The sequence below is a fragment of the Sander lucioperca genome, chromosome 17 (genome assembly GCF_008315115.2).
Source record: "Sander lucioperca isolate FBNREF2018 chromosome 17, SLUC_FBN_1.2, whole genome shotgun sequence".
NCBI lineage: Eukaryota > Metazoa > Chordata > Actinopteri > Perciformes > Percidae > Sander > Sander lucioperca.
The window spans coordinates 670,891-693,390 of record NC_050189.1 but is presented as its reverse complement, the minus strand read 5'-3'; the positions used below and the strand labels follow the sequence as shown (position 1 = coordinate 693,390).

Sequence of the window (22,500 nt, the reverse complement as noted above, 5' to 3'; positions counted from 1 at the left end):
AATTTGTAAGTTGTTGTTATGTTGTTATTGTTTCAGTATTAGTGTTTGGTATTCAGTTTCTGAACGGTGCACAAGCCAACAGTTTGGTGACGCCGTCTGAGCCTTACGTCATCATTTTTAATTAGTCACGGTAATACCGTATACCGCGGTAAAATAGGGAGGAGGTTTGACGGTATCAAAATTTGGATATCGCCCAACTCTAATCCCTACAGAGATAGACCTTTCTGTTAAAGAGTAAGATCCTTTTAGTTTAAAGGCGCATTTTTTGGACCGACGGGAGCCGACTGATCAGTCCGACTGGCTTTTCTGCCAACGGACGGCCGTCGGGTTGGTGTGTACGGGCCTTAACATGAAACAGCCCCGAAATCACCATCACCAAACCCACCAGACTCCATGTAAATAATCACTACTTTTAGCGTGTATAGAGCCAGCATATTTCCACCAGACTCCATGTAAATAATCACTACTTTTAGCGTGTATAGAGCCAGCATATTTCCACCAGACTCCATGTAAATAATCAGGACTTTTAGCGTGTATAGAGCCAGCATATTTCCACCAGACTCCATGTAAATAATCAGGACTTTTAGCGTGTATAGAGCCAGCATATTTCCACCAGACTCCATGTAAATAATCAGGACTTTTAGCGTGTATAGAGCCAGCCTATTTCCACCAGACTCCATGTAAATAATCAGGACTTTTAGCGTGTATAGAGCCAGCATATTTCCACCAGACTCCATGTAAATAATCAGGACTTTTAGCGTGTATAGAGCCAGCATATTTCCACCAGACTCCATGTAAATAATCAGGACTTTTAGCGTGTATAGAGCCAGCATATTTCCACCAGACTCCATGTAAATAATCAGGACTTGTAGTGTGTATAGAGCCAGCCTATTTCCACATGTAAATGGGTGAATTAAGTTTGAGTTTATTTCAACCAAACCAGAGTGGTGATTGTTGGAACAGTGGAAAGATGAACCAAGATGGCTTTTGGTAGTTATATTTTGTTTCTGTCCACTTTGAGTGAAGTGTGTTTTACGATGATAAAATTACTGATTATTTACATGGAGTCTGGTGGAGTTTGGTGATGGTGATTTCGGAGCTTTCAAATCTTTCAATATTTCAAAGATTGTTTTTTTCCCATCAGTCACTTAGACACAAGTAAATGTAGTAAGTAACGCTGTGTGTGCAGGGTTCTGGCTGCTGTGGACCGTCCTCATCCTGTTCAGCTGCTGCTGTGCGTACCGACACCGCCGAGCCAAACTGAGAGTTCAGCAGCAGCAGAGACAGAGAGAGATCAGCCTGCTGGCCTACCACGGAGCCAACTCCTACCCCTCGTCCATGCTGGACCTCAGTAAGACACCGTCCGTCTGTCTGCCTGTCTGTCTGTCTGCCTGACGTTCTGTCTTGTCTATCTGTCTGCTTGTCTCTCTGTGTGTGTGTCTGTCTGTCTGTCTGCCTGTCTGTCTGTCTTGTCTATCTGTCTGCTTGTCTCTCTGTGTGTCTGCCTGTCTGTCTGTCAGTCTGTCTGTCTGTCTTGTCTGTCCGCTTGTCTCTCTGTGTGTCTGCCTGTCTGTCTCTCTGTGTATGTGTCTGTCTGCTTGTCTCTCTGTGTGTCTGTGTGTCTGTCTGTCTCCTTGTCTGTCTGTCTGTCTGTCTTGTCTATCTGTCTGCTTGTCTCTCTGTGTGTCTGCACACACACACACACACACACACATACACATACACATACACACACACACACACACACACACACACACACACACACACACACTAACCTGGCCTGGGACACACATTCATACGGTTTGATAAAGTACTTTGGAGCAGCAGCCCCGCCCGCTGCAGAGAGCCGACAGCCAGGATTGAAACGGCAGAAACTTCAGCGACTTTTAAATCGTTAAAGTCTACATTGATGTTAAAATGTATCGGACGGTCTGAAATGTTTTGCACGGTCTTTCGCTGTACGTTTTGTTGGTAAATGTGAGATGTTTGAGTCACACACACGTCTCGTCTTCATATCGAAAACAAGGAAATGATCAACCCTTTCTCACACCCGATTGGCTCTCAGAGTGCACGTGGGACTGCTGTGATTGGTTGAAGTCGCGTGAATTGGCGCGATCGCGACATCGCGAAGTCCTGGAGGGACTGTTAAATGTTATTTGAGACTCCGGTGGTAACTCAGTTCACATCGACGGTGCACGCAGATAACTTTAGTCTTGTGGAGAGTAACATCTGGAAGGGCTTTGAAACTCACCTCATCATTCAAAAGACCCTTTTATTTATCCATTTGTTTCTGCTAGACATCCACAACGTTACCGCTGCATCGCTTCCTGATTGACACAAACTACGGAGCGGTCCGAGCAGGGGCGTAGCACAAAATTCTGGGCCCCTCCCCGCATCCACAGCTGTTCATTCTAGCATCGTTTTGGGCCCTCCTCACATGAGGGCCCTGGGTACTCAGTTCCCTTTCCACCCCAGTCCGTCGGCCCTGGGCCCGAGGCCCAAATCACAGAACGCGCGTGCTTTAATCAAAATATTACCGGCAATTCGGAACGGCTGTGTGCTCCGCCGTCCGTCAATACCCACCAGGTCCGGATTTGTTGCGGCATGGCTGCGGCCATGACTGACAGCTGTAGTCACGAGGACCCACGAGATCTCACGAATTCACGTAGAATAGAACCACAAAACCACCAGCAGTTAGTTTCCATCCAGAGGAGTAGAGGGGAAACAGCTCTGAGCTGTGTTTTCAAGGTGTAGTGCAGGGAAATATGATCCGCCGTGAGCACGCTGGATTTTATTTTGAAAAGTAACCGGATTTTTATTTTGTTTCTGTGCTCGACTTCCTGTCCCGCACTATCTGCTGTGTGCTGAGTTGCTGCGGAGCTCTCCGGCGTCCGGCAACAATAGAAGCTCTGAGTATCTGCTCCGGAGGGCTGGGACCGCCGGAGCTGGGACGGAGTCGGGACGCAGACGTTCTGCAGTCAGTGGAAATACACACACTGACTTTAATGGAAACATAATGACTCCGCAGCCGTTCCGCAGCCGTTCCGCATCCAGTGGAAATTGCCGGTTAGTCACGCACGTGATGGTAAAAGGAATTTAAAATTGCGAGTAATTATTGCGTTAATTTCAACAGCCTTAATTAATAAATATAATACAGCTATTTGTCCTGTCAGGGGGCAATATACAGCTCAGCTGCAGCCTTAAAGGGAAATTCCTCCTAAATATTTAAATCAAGGACAGTAAATCAAGTTATTTAAAACAAAAATGTGGGGATCTTTTTTTTAAAAAAAACTTCATTTCCTGTCACCCCTCTACTTTCTAACTTTTTTGCTCAAACGGCGCTCCCCTCTTCTGTTTTTAGGTTTCCTGGCGTCTCTGAAGCTGCCGTCCTATGAGGAGGTGGCAGCTCAACCCTCCACCCCTCCTCCGCCATACAGCTCTGTGTTCACTTCCCCACGTTACCCGCAGCCCCCGCGCGCCGCCGACCCCCACCTGCTCACGCAGCACGACCCGCTGTTGCACCGGCCGCTCAGCACCGGCCCGTCCTCGCTCAGCTCCGACAACAGGTAACAATGCTGCTAACGCTACTTGCACCGCACGCCACAGGGAAACATGCAGTAGTACTCAAAAATGTGGATATAATGTTAGCAGTCCAGGAAATACTGACGACATTTATGGAAATGCTGGTCACACTGCTAGGAATACTCAGAAGTGGGCATCACGATTTTGATTTTAAATTGAAAATAGGTCCAAATGAGCTTCCAATTTTGGCTGACGAAATCAAAAGCAGGGTCGGCGATTCCCCCCTGTATTTCTCTCTCTCCACCTCCGGCCTACTTGCATACGCCCGCAGAAAGAAAAGAAAAAAAGACACAGCGTAGCTTACCGGCTGGTAGCATGCAGTTAAAGACACAGGGTAACGTTAGCTTACCGGCTGGTAGCATGCAGCTAAAGACACAGGGTAACGTTGGCTTACCGGCTGGTAGCATGCAGCTAAAGACACAAGGTAACGTTGGCTTACCGGCTGGTAGCATGCAGCTAAAGACACAGGGTAACTTTAGCTTACCGGCTGGTAGCATGCAGCTAAAGACACAGGGTAAAATTAGCTCACCAGCTGGTAGCATGAAGCTAAAGACACAGGGTAACGTTAGCTTACCGGCTGATAGCATGCAGCTAAAGACACAGGGTAACGCCAGCTTATCAGCTGGTAGCATGCATCTTAAGACACAGGGTAACATTAGCTTACTGGCTGGTAGCATGCAGCTAAAGACACAGGGTAACGTCAGCTTACCGGCTGGTAGCATGCAGCTATAGCACAGGGTAACATTAGCTTACCGGCTGGTAGCATGCAGCTTAAGACACAGGGTAACGTTAGCTTACCGGCTGGTAGCATGCAGCTATAGCACAGGGTAACGTTAGCTCACCGGCTGATAACATGAAGCTTAAGACACAGAGTAACGTCAGGTTACCGGCTGGTAGCATGCAGCTGAAGACACAGGGTAACGTTGGCTTACCGGCTGGTAGCATGCAGCTAAAGACACAAGGTAACGTTGGCTTACCGGCTGGTAGCATGCAGCTAAAGACACAGGGTAACTTTAGCTTACCGGCTGGTAGCATGCAGCTAAAGACACAGGGTAAAATTAGCTCACCAGCTGGTAGCATGAAGCTAAAGACACAGGGTAACGTTAGCTTACCGGCTGATAGCATGCAGCTAAAGACACAGGGTAACGCCAGCTTATCAGCTGGTAGCATGCATCTTAAGACACAGGGTAACATTAGCTTACTGGCTGGTAGCATGCAGCTAAAGACACAGGGTAACGTCAGCTTACCGGCTGGTAGCATGCAGCTATAGCACAGGGTAACATTAGCTTACCGGCTGGTAGCATGCAGCTTAAGACACAGGGTAACGTTAGCTTACCGGCTGGTAGCATGCAGCTATAGCACAGGGTAACGTTAGCTCACCGGCTGATAACATGAAGCTTAAGACACAGAGTAACGTCAGGTTACCGGCTGGTAGCATGCAGCTGAAGACACAGGGTAACGTTGGCTTACCGGCTGTTAGCATGAAGCTAAAGACACAGAGTAACGTCAGGTTACCGGCTGGTAGCATGCAGCTGAAGACACAGGGTAACATCATCTTACCAGCTGGTAGCATGCAGCTTAAGACACAGGGTAACGTCAGCTTACCAGCTGGTAGCATGCAGCTTAAAACACAGGGTAACGTCAGCTTACCAGCTGGTAGCATGCAGCTTAAGACACAGGGTAACGTCAGCTTACCAGCTGGTAGCATGCGGCTTAAGACACAGGGTAACGTCAGCTTACCAGCTGGTAGCATGCAGCTTAAGACACAGGGTGGCCAGCAGCTTAACTTTTGGCCAAAATGTCTAAATCGAAAATTGAGTCGAATTATGGATTCAGAGAATTATGACACCCCTAGTACCGGCACATTGAAATACAACTAATTTACTTAAATCATTGATAGCAAGTTGAAATGAGCTGAACACTTTGATGTATGTTGTTTTGGTTGTAGGATGAAATGCACTACACAACACAACTCTGAGCACAGTAAGAACAAATCATTTGCTCATGGTTTCATGAATTTTAGATGAATAATGTGTGTGTGACTCACTTCTGTAGCTCCAGTTGTTCCTGTGACTCCTGCTGCCCCTCCTCTCCGTGTAGCTCCTCCCTGTCGGCCCCCGTCACGTATGAGACTGACACAAGCCACGCCACCACACCTGGCGAGGCCACGCCCCTCACCTTTGATGTCACTTTGGAAACCATCTCCGCCGCTGCAACCTGTTTGGAGGTAAATGAAACACAATTTGTTTCTGAGAGGATGGTTGGCACAGTGGCCATTGACATCATTGATGAAGACGCTAACGGAGCACAGGAACCCAATTCCACTAATTCATCGGTTCCCAACCAGACTGTTACTGTGGCGGTTGTTACCAGGGCGGCCTCCCCTCAGCCTCTGCCCTCTCCCAGGACAGAGGTGGCTCTTTCTGTTCTAACTACATCTCCCATGAAGCAACAGCTCGAATTAGCACCGTGTACCCCACTTGTCAGCCCAGTTACACTCCCAAGTCCAAGTGTTGTTGACACAACACTCCCCTCCATCCAGATAATAAGCATTGAGAGTCCAGCTGAGGGCCCCGAAACTACCCCTGCCCCAAAAATCACCTCAATGTCAGGCCCTCCTACCCCAACAGCTTGCACTTCTGGCAGTCCTACAGAAACTCAAACCCTTGATCTAACAAGAACTTTTGATACCGCTACCCTTTCTAGTAGCCCAACCTCATTACTGTCCCCAGATGATAGAAGAACTTTGACCCTCATAACAAGCTCTGCTAGTCTCCCAACCTCAGACCCAAATCCTAGCCTTGTGCCGATCCCGGCACCTTCAAACCTTACCCAAGCTCCTGCCCCAGTACCTTCAAACAATACCCGGGTGCCTTCCCCAGTTCATTCAAACATTACCCAAGTTCCTTCCCCAGTACCTTCAAGCTTTACCCAAACTCTAGACCCAGGACCTTCAAACATTACCCAAGTTCCAGATCCAATACTTACAAACCTTACCCAAGCTCCTGCTCCAGTACCTTCAAGTCTTATCCAAGTACCAGAACAACTACCTTCAAACATTACCCAAACTCCAGACCCAGGACCTTCAAACCTTACCCAAGCTCCTGCTCCAGTACCTTCAAGTCTTATCCAAGTACCAGAACAACTACCTTCAAACATTTCCCAAGTTCCAGACCCAGTTCTTTCAAACATTTACCAAGCTACCGACCCAATTCTAACCCCCCTTACCCCCTTACCTCCCAGCCCAACATCAGGCTTGCCCCAACACCCAGGGTCTGTTGCTGTTCTTGTGTCTTGTCTCGATCCAGCTGCAGTACCAGCTGATTCAGGTCCTTCTCTGGTCCTGTCTCAATCGTCAGAGTCAGTGGGCTCCAGATCAGGTCCACTGTCTACTCCTGCCCCAGTGCTGACTTTCCCAACACATGCATCCTCCGCTTCCTCTTCCTCCTGCCCAGCCATAACCATAAACTCTGAATCTTCTTACACTTCACCTGCAGCCTTTTCCCCATCCTTGACCCCATCCCTTCCTTCTCCTTCTTCCCTTCCCACCTTTCCAGCCCTGTCTTCTACTTCCCTCCCGGCCCCAGCTTTACTCCTTGACCCCCTCAGTGCTCTGCACCAGTCCAACAAAGGTGGATCCTCCCCTGGCCATGCTTCCTCCCTCTCCCCCTCGCCTCGTGCTACTCAGTCCCCTCCGAAACAAACTCTCTTTTCGCCCTGCGTGGATATCTTTGAACCGGGACCTCCGAGCTGGGAGGAAGGAGAGGAGGAACAGGAGGAGGAGGACAATGATGATGATGAAGATGAGGACATGGGAGCAGATGAGAGCCAGTATAGACATCGGCGACTTACCGGTGACTCTGGCATCGAGGTGTGCAGGTGTCGGGTGGAGGAGGAGGACGAGGAGGAGGAAGAGGAGGAGGGGGAAAGGAAGGAGGATGGCCGGAAAGGAGGAGGAGGGGAGAGGGATTCAAAAGGAGGCGGAAACACTGATCTCCATGATAGCGTGGACTGCCCTGCTAGAGGTCAGGTCACCACAGGGGAAGGACTTACACTGTGTAACTCCACGCCAACGCCAACGTCCGAGGACAGTTGCAAAATCGTCATTGTCATGGAGACTGTGTGATTGACAGAAGTTGTCGGATCAAATAATTCGTCACCCAGACAAGGGATAATGTTAATAATGGCGTCCACCTTTGAAACGGTTTTTTGAGATTGGTCTGTAACCGCGGAGGTTTTGAACACACATGATTGTAATTGTGGATCAGTTACGTCACGGTAATAATGTTGTCGGACCAGCATAGGTGTTAGGAAGTTAGGAAGTGATTCTACAGGAAGCATTAGATCATTACAACATGGTTTCTTCAACGGTTAGTTGGGATAGTTTAGTCAGATGTGGTTCGGGAAGATTCTGCATGGCGAGTGGAGAGGCGTTTACTCATATTGCATCCAGAGTGGATACAATTTTAACAACTACAACAAGACAAAACTGGTGTCAGCAGTTTGTAAAATGTCAAGAAGAACTACGACACCTGGTCCCCATTTTGAACCTAACAGAAGTTTTACAGTTAACACAAACAACATTTAGCAATCCACCATTACGTAACTATGGAGAGTTGTTTATGAAGCAGTGGCTATGAACTGAAAGCTCAAACTGATCTCATGAAATGGCGTATGTATGACACGCCAATTTGTATGCCATTATTGGCGTGTTATCAAGACGCATACTTTTTAGCGTGTTTATCAACGCCGTTTGGCCTCCATTGACTTACATTACCTTGCGATTTCGTGTGAATTGACGCCGTAGGGAGTAGTATGAAAAGGCGAATCGCTGCAAAGGGAGGTTGGTCGGGGGGGTGGTAAAACACAGGACTTTCACCCAGGAGACTTTTCCTAAACCCAACCGTTTTTCCGTTTCTTGTTTTCCTAAAACCCAAGTGTGACGTAGTCTCCCGATAACACGTAGCCTCGCGATAACACGCCATGTGGCTTTAGAAAGTGCCACGTGGCGTGTATGTTTACGCTGTGACGTTGCAGACTGCTGTCTGCTGTATACAGCGTAGACATACACGCGGATAGCTCATAATGCGTACAGATAACACGCCACTTGGCTTAAGAAAGTTGGCGTGTATGTTTACGCGAAGTCATGATATCACGTTGGAAAGCTAGCTGAAGCAGCTTGTTGTGATATGTCTGTAGATCCATTCAGTAATGTTCTCAGTCAGAGTTAACAGTCTAATGAAGGAAATTTGTTAGTGGAGGTTAAGGTGACACTGCCCGGTACTCCCTATGGAGATTCAGTGTTTTTAACCAAAACACTTTGCCAGGCCTCACGGTCACACTCAAATGTGTTAATTTAATTTCCTTCTACATTAAAACAAGGACCATGATCTTTTAAAAGGGCACTCCACGAATTCTACACACATAAGTCAATTTTTTTTAACCCAAAGCGTGTGTTACCAACAGGTGCATTTACCAAGCAGGAAGGGGCTAATGAAATATGCTATTTAAGTGGCATTATGGGTAAGTTTGGGCTCCAGTGTTTTTGGAGGATGACCCACTAGAATACTAGATACTAGAAACTAAAACCTTGGCTTCTGCTCAACTTAAAGTTTGACCATTTTTGTAAAAAACTGTCTCTTGCAAATCACCTAACTTGGTAGTGCAATACAGATTTTTGGAGTGCTCCTTAAACCGGCTTTATTTAGATATCCAAACAGCTAATGTGGGGTTTATGTCATGTAGGAGACACTACACGAGTTACGTTACTTATCAGTTACTGACTTGTAAAGAGAACTCACATCAACATCCAAGTCGTAATTTACACCTGGGAGAAATCTCTGAAATCCAGCTTTGCGCTTAATAATGCAGAAGTTCCCAAAAAAGCAAACCAATATTGATACCTCGCATCAACTAAAAGCATGGTTGAAACGCTAATCTAATGGATATAATCCAACATTGCTATCCACATTGTTGTTTTAACCCTTACGCAACCAATTCTGCAATTATACAATATACGCCATGAGTGGTCCAATCACGTCGTAAGTCGTAAACATGGGAATCCTTCCCTTTGCTACCTTCTGTCCCACATTAAAAATGGTCATCATCAGAGGGTGCATTATGCAGAAATGACGCTTGCTTTCTTTGCGTCTGTCTGTCACCAAGAAAAGAACTTTAAATAATTCAATATTTAGCAGAACACACCTCGCTTGTCTTCGGTGATGACGGAGGTTTGGAAATGTGCCGGGGACAAACTGCCTTTTTTGGAAACGAATCGACTGATGTGGGCGGATGATTCACGCTGACTGACAGAGGGAAGGTTGATTCATTTATAAGAAGGGACGTTTTGATGAAGAAGTCTGTCAGGAGAGCTGAATTAGGTGGGTAGTTTATAAAACGGGAAAGACAGATTCACAGATTTGATGTGTTCATGGCAACCTTAATCCTGTAAGGAAGGTTTTAGGGTTTTCTGTGCGTCAGTCATCAGCCGAGAAAATCTTTTGCATAAATAGGACTAAACAAAGGGCGCTTTTAGACAGAAACAAAGCACCAAACAGAAGAAACAGGAACACGTCATCATTCCCGTCTTTGTCTCTTTCTCTGATTTTGAGGTCAGATACAACAATACGTTGTAGACACCACACAATCAGTCTAAACTCTGTAATATTCCCTTTCACTTTGTGCATCTCTCCATTCATAGAAACATTGTTTTTTTTATCATTCAGAACCCCTTAATTTAAGTGAAATTCACGTTAAATTCAAGCTATTTTAGGGCCTTAAAATGACAGCAATCTCAATCCTGTTATAGAATTGGAGAACAAGCAATTTAGGAATTATTTTCAGCCCGTTGAACAGATTGATGGACGTGTCGATATATTTTGTGACAGAAAGACATAAAGGTAGAGGACTATATTTTGTCAATGATAGAGAGTTAATAACATTTGTGTAGTACATGTTGGTGTGTTTCCAATCACTTTAAAATTAGTAAAGAGCAATATTTTTCATCAGCAAGAGTCTGTGTCTAAAAACTGCTTCAGAAAGCATTGATAGCTAAGCTATGGGTTGCCATTGTTGGGTATAAACCTAGTTAAATTCAGTTTAGGTGACTGTAATGTTTTAATGTAAAATATGCCACACTGATGCGGGTGATTTTAATGCGCCTTTGGTCGATTAAAATCTTTCTAAAAACCTTCTGGACAAACTTAAAAATGCATCAGGATGAAAATGTAATTTAATCCCTGAAAGATCCATTTAAAAAAGAAAGAAAATAAAATTCCTGCACGCACTTTTCATCTCTGCATTTGGTTGATTGGTCGACATTTCTGTCAGAGGAAAGAAAGTTTCCCTGGAACCATAATTTTATTTTCTATCTTTTTGAGATTTTTACCAAACAACAGTGTAATGATTATAAGGGCTCGTGCAAAAGGGTCTTTTCCAACACACTTCACGGAGGTATGCCATCACACATTTGTGTATACTTAATTTGTGTCAGACTTGTTATTGTACTTTTATACAGACTGATCTCATGAAGTGGTGTATGTACAACACGCCATTTCGTATGCCATTTTTGGCGTGTTATCAAGACGCATACTCGCTTTTTAGCGTGTTTATCAACGCCGTTTGGCCTCCATTGACTTACATTACCTCGCGATTGCGTGTGAATTTACGCCGTAGAGCAATGGTTCTCAAACTTTTTTCAATAATGTACCCCTTTTGAATTGTTTCTTTAAGCCAAGTAGCATGAATCATTTTTGGTAGAAAAAAAAGTCTATATTAAGAGGAATAGTACAGCGCTGTCAGCGATAGATTTACTAAACAACAGACTTGGAACTGAAAAACATTTAAATGCTGATGAGAAAAGGAGACAAACTGTAAAAAATTCAAAACCTTGGAAAAAGATGGTAGAAAGAAGGAAGGAGGTAAGGCAAGAATAGGTCGGAAATCGTATCAAAAACTTCAAAAACAGTGACATAACTTCGAAAAAAGCGAGAAACTTGTAAAAACTAGAAGGACAGTAGAAGGGAGGAAGGCAAGATTAGGTCCAAAGAAAGTGACACAAATGTCACATTTTTGGTAGGAAAAAAAAGTCTACATAAAGAGGAACAATGTTCTGGACAACAGCCTTCATTTTGTTAAATATCTCATGTACCCCCTGCAGTCCTCCAAAGTACCCCTAGGGGTACACGTACCCCCATTTGAGAAACACTGCCTAGAGAGTAGTATGAAAGGGCGAAAACATAGGACTTTTCACCCAGGAGACCGGGGATCGTGTCCCGCGCGTCACATTTCCTTCGTGTCCCGCGCGTCACGTTTCCTTCGTGTCCCGCGCGTCACGTTTCCTTCGTGTCCCGCGCGTCACGTTTCCTAATCCCAACCAGTTGTTCTTCCGTGTGTCACGTTTCCTAAACCCAACCGTAGCTTTCTTCTCGCGATAACACGGCAAGTGGCGACAACACGCCAAGTGGCGACAACACGGCAAGTGGCGACAACACGGCAAGTGGCGACAACACGGCAAGTGGCGTGTATGTTTACGTCCGCTGTATACGGCGTAGACATACACTCGCATAGCTGAAAATGCGTACAGATAACACGCTACTTGGCTTTAGAAAGTGGGCGTGTATGTTTACGCAAAGTCATGATGTCATGTTGTTTTATATGAAAACGTTATTAATTCCATAAACTGCTTTTCCAAAATCCAGTTTCAACAAGAAATACCCCACATTGTTGTACCAGGATGTTCTCTCCTATCATTGGGACTAAAAATCGGAGTGTAAAAGTCAGACGCCTCATACATTCCTACATTTTCTTACACCGGCTCCCACAAAGTGCACTTGATTTTTCTTTTTTTACAGCTATTAATGTAAGCTGTGTTAGAAAGTTTCACAAACTGTGTGTTGTACCAAACCGGACTTCCAAGCGTGTTGGAAAAGACACCAGAGAGTAAAGTCTGGCTAACCTTAAGTCAATGACAGAAAGCGTGAGCAGTGAGATCAGATTGTACAGGAACTAGGACCTTTCGAATGTTGTTTTAGAAAGTAAAGACACAGGAAGTTGAGGCATTATAATCTTGGAGGAAAGTGTTCCCTGTCGAACTACGTAAACTGCAGTGAACGGGTAACCCAACGATTGTCTCAGTCACGAATTCAATTCGAGTCTCACTGATCCTTAAACCCTGTGTCCATGCTGCATTACAACACAGACTTAACGCACTTCGCTACACATTTGTTGCATGGATGGTGGGTATAACTTCAATAGAGCTACCTGTATGGATACCCATGATGGACAAAGCAATGTTGGACCTCATTATGACCTAAGCAATGTCCTGCTGTCCATGAAAAGGACGTGACTTTGACTACAATGGCAGCAACAGAACCGACAGTTTCCATGTCAAACTCCGATTGACAGCTGGATGTATTCCAGACGTCTTGGTAGTCAGTTTGGAAACCAACGTGCACAAGCTTGGATTCATACATCGATGGATAACAATGATCCAATATTTAATTTAAAAAAATTTTTTTTTTTTAAAACCTTTTGTGGCTAAACTCACAGATATAGGAATCTGGTTTTGAGCCGATGTGGACTCAAGCAGATTCTCCGATGGCGTTGAAAACGACACCGTGTTCGATTGAATCCAGGCCAAATTTGCGCCTGTGGACTGTAAAAGGCGTACGAGTTCGTAGAGGCTCGAAGGACCACCTCGAGGAAGGCGTACGAGTTTGTAGAGGCTCGAAGGACCACCTCGAGGAAGCTCGAGGGGGATGCTGAGCCGTTGATGTTGTGGTTGATGGTGTTTTTTGTTTACCTGAACTAATAAGGTTATATATCTCCATGGTTACAGAGTGCCATTTCTACTTGACAACTGTTACTACTTAGCATTAGATAGAGCGGTTCTCGCTCTGTATGGGTGTGGACTTTCGAACCAGAGTGACTGGGGAAATGTTGTCTAAAATCTGTCCGTTTGTTGCAGCTCAGGTTCCCAAAGGCTCTGCAGCTCTGAGATCAGCCTCGTAGAAGGGAAACACAGCTGGGTTTTGGGAGTGATATCCAACGCCAGTTCATTCAGGATTTTAGCTAAATATCCTCACAGTACCAGGAGAGTGTTGACATCTTCTGGAAGAGTTGACCAAACTAAACCGTGGGCATCCTGGTGTCACTTTGGTGCTAGTCTATATCCACGACGTTCCACTTTCGGGATTGCTCCATTGCCAACTGAAATTCCGCCGGATGTCCGTCCCCTTCCTCTTTCTTTGTGATGGCGTTCTAACCTCCGGTGGATTTCTGAGGACTATGGTTAACTGCTCCTCAGATCTCTGCAGGGTAAATCCAGACAGCTAGCTAGACTATCTGTCCAATCTCAGTTTTCTGTTGCACGACTAAAGCTACCTTTGAACGTACACATGTTCCACCAAAACAAGTTCCTTCCTGACGCTATTTAGCTGAGGCACCGTGGCTCCGTCCGGAGCTTAGCCCTGCCCAAGACGATTGTGATTGGTTTAAAGAAATGGCAATAAACCCATACCAGAATGCTGTGTGGACTAGCCTCAGCAGCGCTGTGGAGGAAGGTCTGGCAATGAGAGACTGCTTTGGTGGAAATAATGTCCGCCTTCAATAACTTCTTTTCGTGTGACGAGAGAAAGAACCCAATCGTTTTTATTATGCTCACTTCTACCAGCTGAATGGAGGAAGGTCCCATCTGTTCTCTGGATGAATCATGGGAAACTGAAGTAAAAGTAGATATGGCAGGTCGGTTGGGGGAACCTCGTCAGAACTCGTGAGTCACAAATTGACGATACAAACACAACAGTCAGTACGTTTACATGCACACCAATATTCCAATATTATTCAGAATATGACAATATTCCGAATGTGATACAAGTCATGTAGATAGATAGATAGATAGATAGATAGATAGATACACAGATACACAGATAGATAGATAGACAGACAGACAGACAGACAGACAGATAGATACACAGATAGATAGACAGACAGACAGACAGACAGACAGACAGACAGACAGACAGACAGACAGACAGACAGACAGACAGATAGATAGATAGATAGATACTTTATTCATCCCTGGGGAAATTTAAGGCATCCAGTAGCTTATACAACCATAACACAACAAACACACATACAAACAGCATATTCCGGTTGATTATTACGAATAAGGCCTTTTTCCGAATATAGCATTTTTCAATTAAGACGTGATATTCTGGTATTATTTGGCTTTAGAGGCATTCTTTGGACATGTATACAGCGCAGTCAGAATATGCGTCTCAATATGGGTTTTTACCACAGAGTTTACGGCCTCTTGCCTGTTTACAGATTACGTCAGCTCTGTGCGTTGCTATGGTTGCTGTACACAAACCAACGAGCCGACAGTTTGCGAGGCTGCAGGCCCGATTAAGAAGCAGAAACACAGCTACTTTTAAACATTATCAAAAGCTTGGATATTAACATGTTTTTGGGATATGAGCCGACCTTTTCAAGAAGCTGGTTGAAGGAATGAAAGAAGGACGCTGTGTTCACACGCTCCAACAAGTCCTCCACCGCTGGAGAACTTTGAAAAAGTCGTATTTTGCACGGCTACATTTAAATGGGAGAATGAATGAGGAATATTCACTTTCATTAGCCACGTAAACAGCTTAGGGGAATATCGTCTTTTTCTGAATAAGGGCAAAAAACCGGAATATTATGTGCATGTAAACGTAGTCAGTGGCGAAAGAGAGTAGAAAATTCCAACATTGGTTAGTTTACAGCAGTGATTCAACCTTTTTTGGGACCAGCGGGACCTAACCCTATCCATTATCCAAGTCCCTTACCACCCCCCCATCAAATAAGATGTAGGCTAACTGCCCTGAAAATTAATGATTAGGTCCTATTATTGTTATGATAATTATTATTAGTCCTATTATTGTTGTCACTATTGTTATTAAAAATCATCAAAAAAATCACATCGAGTGAAAAACGTTTGACAGCTACTGTATGTTCGTAGACTTATTACAGATAAATGATGTTAACATTTAATATAGACTTAATAAAGTTCCCGACAAGACCGATTCGTAACGCTGCAGTACGGAGTTTATATAAGAAGATACTCTGACGTCCCATTCCCATGAAGGCAGCACGGAGCTGCACCACACAAAGCCTAAAGAAACACTAAAGAGAGGAAGAGTTAGAAAATGTCGTAGATCTTGCTGGCGCAGATTTTTCAGCGGCGTGACAAATGGGAAACAGGAAGCATGAACGAGCTCGAGGGCAACGTGATGCCAGGACTCTCAGAGTGACTGCTAGTCTCTCTTGTAAACTAACTGGGTTAAGATGAGTTCTTTTATGGCGAATGAAAGGCTCGATCCCACCAAGTAGGTCATCCAATCAAATCCAAGCATTGACGTCAATGCTGCTGCCAGTTCTGCCGTTGTTTACCTTTTTCTTCTTCTTCTAGTCTGTAGAAAGAGCAACGTCGGTAGCATTTCCTCATTAGCGCCACCTCTGTTCAGGAGAAGACTGCAACTAGTGTTGCGACCACCAGTGCGGGTATAAATAGTTATGGTGATTTCATGACGTCACATATGCGTGCGCCAGCTGGGCTGCGGTTACTGTAAAACACGCTTTACGATCCATCGTCTTGTCCAATCGCAGTGCTGTAAACTGGCAGGTTTTAACGTTGCAGGCCACTGCTTTTTGCAAGTAGTTTAAAGTGTAAACTCGTATTGTTGTGAACCTTTGGTGTAAACTTGCCTTAAAACAAACGCCCCCCAAGGGCACCTCAACGCCCCCCATTCCACAATATTGCTTCCAGCGCCCCCCCATCATCCTCTGAACTTCTGTACCGCCTCCCGTTGAGAAACACTGGTTTACAGCAAGGCACCAGCACTGCCAGGGTCGAGGTATCAATTGTTGAAGTTCCCGACACTCAAGAGGTCAACACATCTGGTGCTGTGAGACGTTTAAAGGCAGTTACACACGAACCAGACGGCCGACCGTCGGCAGAAAAGGCAGTCGGACTGATCAGTCTCCCCGAGTTGGTCAAAAAAGTTCCTCAGAACACACCGAAGAGACGGGACGTAATACGTCTCCACAGCAGCAGGCAGCGCTAATCTGTATTGTCGCCCAAAAATGAAAACCGGCAGCTGATTGGAAGAACGCGTCACGTGGGTCTGGTTTCTCCGGAAATTCAAAGACAGACTGTCATAGCGGCTCGTTCAGATTATGATCTCATATTGGACTAAAATAGTTCACCGAAACGTGTTTCTGAAAACATTTTAAGAGAGAAATAGGCCGTGCGGTTGCTGAATCTGTCTTCATTTCAGATCAACAAAGGTCAGTTTAAAAGATTTTCGTCAGATTTTGAGAGGCTCATCCCGCTCCCCGTTTCCGGGTGAGTCCCGACTGCCCTGTCTCTGACTGAGCATGTCAAATTGGCCCAAATGAAGGCCGACGGCCCCTCGGACGGACAACGGCACGGGACACACTGAACAGACTCGAGTCACCGACCTCGCCAGACTGTCCAACGGCCGATTATCGGCTCGGTGTGTAGCTGCCTTAAGGGTAAAGTCTTCTGCCAATTGACTGATAAAAGCTTGGACTATCTCCCTGAACACGAGGCTGATGTTAGGGCTGGCCTCCTGTTTGGAAACCCCGTCTTCATCTCTTTTTGTTCAAAGAATCCGTTGAGTTAAACCAGGGTTTCACCAGTCACCAAGTTTTTCATCAAATGTTAGTGGACGGAAACTTTCAAAGATGGTCCTCACGGATAGAAGAGTTTCACACTCTTGACTGGATTCACATTGACGGGTCAGATTTGGTTTTTACAAAACAAAGTGAAAGACTCAAGTAGAGTCCTGTTGAATCTGTTTCTGACAGTTTTCCCGGAGTTTTACCTTTCTCACATGTAGCACACAACAGGAGATTGTCCGTGTCAGGCACGTTCGCAAATTCATGGAAATCCTCCGTTTAGTCTTGGGCCTGGGTAGAATATATTTGTCTTCATGTCAGTAATCAACTGGGGGTTACACTTTACTTGAAGGTATCAGTCCTTCCAGAAAAATGCGGAGTTTTTTTGTGATTGTTGCGAGCAAAAATCCTTGATTATGCGGCACGTTTTCTTAAAAAATGCGATGGAATATGCGGGATATTTATGCAATTTTATGCGATGAAATTGCGGGAACTTGCAAAAATTGCGGTTTCATCACGGCTTCATCGCGGGGTTTGCAGCTTTTCGATGATGTTCACGTCGCATAATTACGTCACTTCATAACGTTCCCATGGCAACAGGGGGAAACGGCTGCTCTTGTGTGACGTAAACGCAACATTTTTCAACTTTCTGCTAAGATATATGTGACTTTTTTTGCAACGAAAATGCGGGGATTATGAAATCACGCAAGCCCCGCATATTTTGCATGAAAAATCGGCAATTTATGCAGCAAAAGTGCGGCGTTTTTGAAAAAATGCGGCCCCCCCCGCATAAATATGCAGACTTTGGCTGATTATGCGTTGAATTATGCGATCGTATAATCACGTTTTTCTGGAGGGACTGATAAGAGTGACATGACACTGTCATGAACGTGTCATAAACATTATAAACAAGTCTTAAACATATATGACATAACGCTTCTCTTAGTGTCATTCAGTTTTGTCATGACAAGTTATGGTTAGTATAGGGTTAGAGTTCATCACATCATTCTTATGTAGACACCTTCAAGTAAAGTGTCTACATAGTCTTGGACCCGGGTAGAGCGTGCAGAAGGCAGGACATGGAGCCAGTTCCTAATTTGGTCATAAACCACGAGTCTCTTGCGGTTTCTTGAATCTGTCTGACGAATTCGGCGTCCGCCCTTAACGTGAGAAATTCCTGAATCTCGTCGCCTCTCCAGTTATAGATAAACGTTGGCGTCTTTGTGTAAATCACCCTCCATCTTCTTCTCCACCCACGGATGTTTGTGTTCTTCCGGTTTGAGTAGACGATATTTTCTTTTTGGTGTGAGCTGGTTTCCAATTTAAAAAGCTGACGCAAAGCTCAGACCTCAGACGCAAAGTTAACCTTCAACTGACGCTTTAAAGGACTTGCCTTTGTTGAGCGTTTCATTCGGATGAGAGTTAAACCCCCGGCCGCTTGAGATATCGGCACATTAGATAACCGATCCTGATTGAAATGTGAACCCAGTCAAAGTTTGACCCAACTCTGGATTTTGGCCTCATTAAAATGTTTCCCATTTTGGCTCTTTGATTGACTTTCACTTGTTCCGTGAGCAGATTGGAAGCAGCTTCACCTGTGGTGTTTGACCGAATTGTTTGACTAAAACGTCCGTCTGTTTCTTCTATCGTAGGAGCCCCTTCCTCTGTCTAAAGAATGTTTTTACCTTGTTATCTCTTCTGTCCTTCCCGTTTGCATGAGGTGTCTGCCGGAGGAGTCGAAGGGAAGCAGAGAAGAGATCCGTCTTTAAAACCCGTTAATATTATGATGATAACAATGCTAATTATTAGTAATATAAATGAACAGTGAGTGTGTATGTGTGGATGTATGTGTGTGACCTAACTAAACCAGCCTGTTCTAAAAGTGTGTGAATATATACTGAATAAAAACTGTCAAATCTGCCACCTGTCTGTCTCCGTTTCTTACAGCAGAAACCACATTCATCTACCAAAGGGCTGTCCAACTCAATTTCATTAAAGCATGAAAGCATGAAAATTTGACTTTATGAGGTTTTTTAACATTAATATGAGTTCCCCCAGCCTGCCTATGGTCCCCCACAAGGAGGATTTGGTTGAGCTGTCACTGCAGCAGCGTTAGCATGGTAGCTACTTCCACAATTTGTGTTCATGACTGTTTCAGGAAGCAGGGAAGGGAGGGGGAGGGGACGGGATGAGGAGGAGGGAGGGGCGAGCTAGCCTCCGTTCTTTTTGACAATACTTCGAACTAGAGATGCACCGATGACCGGTGACCGGAATTGGCCGATTTTCACGTCATCGGCCATGTCTGACATGCCGATTTTATGCCGGTCAAAGGTTATTTATATATTATTTTATTGCCATTACCTGTTTTCCCTGTTTTCATACATGCAGAAGTTTAGTTTGCTAAATATATCACATTTCTTTAGTTGATATTGGATGTGAAAAGAAGGAAATGGTTCTTTCATAACATTGCACTTTAGATGTGTGTGAATTTCCCACACCAGGAATCATTTATATAGTTGTATTTTATGCAAAATGTAACATTTTCTATTAAAGAAAAGATAGAAAATAAATATTTGTGTGAGCTGTAAAGTGGTTAGAAGAAATTAAATCGGAATCGGCTAAAATCGGTATCGGCTGGCCTAACTCAAAGAAAATCGGAATCGGCCTCGAAAGTTGTAATCGGTGCATCTCTACTTCGAATGTCAACAAGAAGTGACGTCACCCAACATCGCTTATACCAGGGGATTTCAATCTTTTTGTGTGTGTGGACCACTATATGTGATCAAGAATTTTTGCAGACCACCTCATAATACACATTATAAAATATGTCTACACACAGTCCTACCTGAATTAATCCGCACCTCTTAATTAATAGGCCTACTAGCACTAAAACTATAACTGGTCATCTCATCAGTACAACAGGCTCGTTAAAAGAAAGTTTACTGCACACAACGGCTGCCACATATTTTATTTATTTATTCAAGCGCCCGAGGGCAAAATCAGGTTAATTTGGACAACAGGCTTATTATTACATCTATACAGTAATAAGAACACTTGGATATAGTCAAAATTTCAAAACCTTTGGCGATTTTAGGGGATTATTAATCTTCAGTGTTTGGACTTGAACGTCACAGCTGAGCGCCACTAGCCTATTTTAGTAATCACACAATAACTTGACAATTTAAATTTTATGTCAATATACATATTCTTTTTTTTTATAGGAATTTCCTGGTAAAATGAAGGTTAAAAAGCTATTATTTTATATTTTATTTTGCTTTTCCACGGACCACCTGCAGTACCCTCATGGACCACTAGTGGTCCGCGGACCACAGTTTGTGAATGACTGAGCTAGAGCACCTTTAAGGGCCACAATGGAAAAAGAGAATCACATCGAGGACCAGACGTGGAGTTTATTGCTTTTATTTAATCGAAAAAGTAACACATTTTTGACTGTATTATTGCATTTCTCATATAGTCTTTTCATTTACAGTTTGGTCCACATCAGGGGTGCACCGAATCCAGGATTCGGCTTCGGATTCGGCCGAATATCAGGCTTTTTGACGGGGTTGGGTTTCTAGAATTTTTTCCCAGCGAACCGAACCCTACGCTTGCACTACGCTTGCACTACGCGCACTACGCTGGTCAACGTAATGACGGCGCCGTTGATTACGGTAAGGTGTTTACGTAGGTGGAGCGTTCAATGCAGCAGGCTGCGAGAGTGTAGAAATGGAACTCGTGAGCAGAAAAAGTGTAGTTTGGCAGCACTTTCAGTCAAAAGAAGGCCATTCAAGTCCAGCTACATGTTCAATTTACAATGCTGATTAGTCTGGTGGTGGCGAGGACCCTAAACTATACACAACATCACCGCTGTTACAACATTTGGTATGAAACATCCGATTGAATACAAGTTGTGATGAAGGAATCTACAGACAGCAGCCAAAATGCAGCAACTTCAGGTACGGCAAAGGAAGGACAGTCACTGTTTACTTCATTAATGTGTTTACTGTGTTCATGGACTGAGGATGGGACGAGGATTCAGCAGAATCTTAACCAGTGGATTCGGTATTCGGCCGAACCCCAAAAATCTGGATTCGGTGCATCCTTGGTTGACATAAAGCCCAAAAAAGTCTGCAAATAAGTTCCTTAGCCATCTTAGACTTTGGTAAAACAACACAACAATGATTACATTTTTAAAGGAACACGCCGACTTATTGGGACTTTAGCTTATTCACCGTAGCCCCAAGAGTTTGACAAGTCCATACATACCCTTCTCATCTCCGTGCGTGCTGTAACGCTGTCTGACGCCCCCAGCATTAGCTTAGCCTAGCACAGATCCTGCAGGTAACTGGTTCCAACTAGCCGACTGCTCCGAATAAGTGACAAAACAACGCCAACATGTTCCTATTTAGATGTTGTGATTTGTATAGTCACAGGGTGTACAAATAATGCCATGATCACCAGGCACGTTCGCTACTAACTAGCTATTTACATTGGTTTTGTTGACGGAAGTAACTGTGCTTTTCGGTGTTGCGCTAATCACTCCGCCCAAGTAGCAGAGCTTCCACTTTCTGAGAATATAGTTCCCACTTAGTATACGGTTAGAAGATGGCTCTGTCTCATGTGACCTTATTATTTGTACACGCTGTGACTCTACAAATCACAACATGTAAATAGGAACATGTTGCCGTTATTTTGTCACTTATTCGGAGCAGTCGGCTAGTTGGAACCAGTTACCTGCATGATCCGTGCTAGGCTAAGCTAATGCTGGAGCCGTCAGACAGCGTTACAACACGCACGGAGATGAGAAGGGTATGCATCGACTAACTCTGGGGGATACGGTGAATAAGCTAAAGTCCCAATAAGTCGGCGTGTTCCTTTAAAATAAACACACAGCCGACTCACGGCAACTTGTTTCACAGCCTGAATATGAAAACTCTCTCTGGTTCTGGGGGAATTTCTGAGTCTCAAAGTCGGCAAATCTGCCAGATTCTGCTCTGTGTGTCATGTAATTACATTTTGAAAAGTTTCCCGTCTTTTTGGGTTTGGTGCACAACTAGACCGGGCCAAAATGTATTGTGAACCTTATCCCTCCTGTTGTTCTCGGGTCACATTTGACCATATTTTAAAATTATTTCTATGAAAAATGGGGTTTCTTTTAATAAAATTGTACAAAAATTACACGGATGGTTCCATAGAAACGCTCTTTAAGTATAATTAGCAATCACTTCACCGCTTTCA

General features: G+C 44.5%; 1 protein-coding gene across 3 annotated transcripts in view; it reads left to right on the top strand.

Moving 5' to 3' along the window:
• Positions 1-8,332, top strand: part of LOC116034662 (flocculation protein FLO11-like) — a 9,811-nt gene extending 1,479 nt beyond the window's left edge. Inside the window, exons 2-5 of one of the 3 annotated variants that reach the window (XM_035994289.1) lie at positions 1,190-1,351; positions 3,362-3,566; positions 5,638-6,498; positions 6,532-8,332. In XM_035994289.1, the coding sequence (XP_035850182.1) occupies positions 1,190-1,351; positions 3,362-3,566; positions 5,638-6,498; positions 6,532-7,708 (2,405 nt within the window). In that variant the 3' untranslated portion in view covers positions 7,709-8,332. Of the gene's footprint in view, positions 1-1,189; positions 1,352-3,361; positions 3,567-5,637 lie in introns of all 3 variants that reach the window. The other 2 variants (XM_035994290.1, XM_035994288.1) reach the window with 2 other exon arrangements.
• Positions 8,333-22,500: the final 14,168 nt, after the last annotated feature.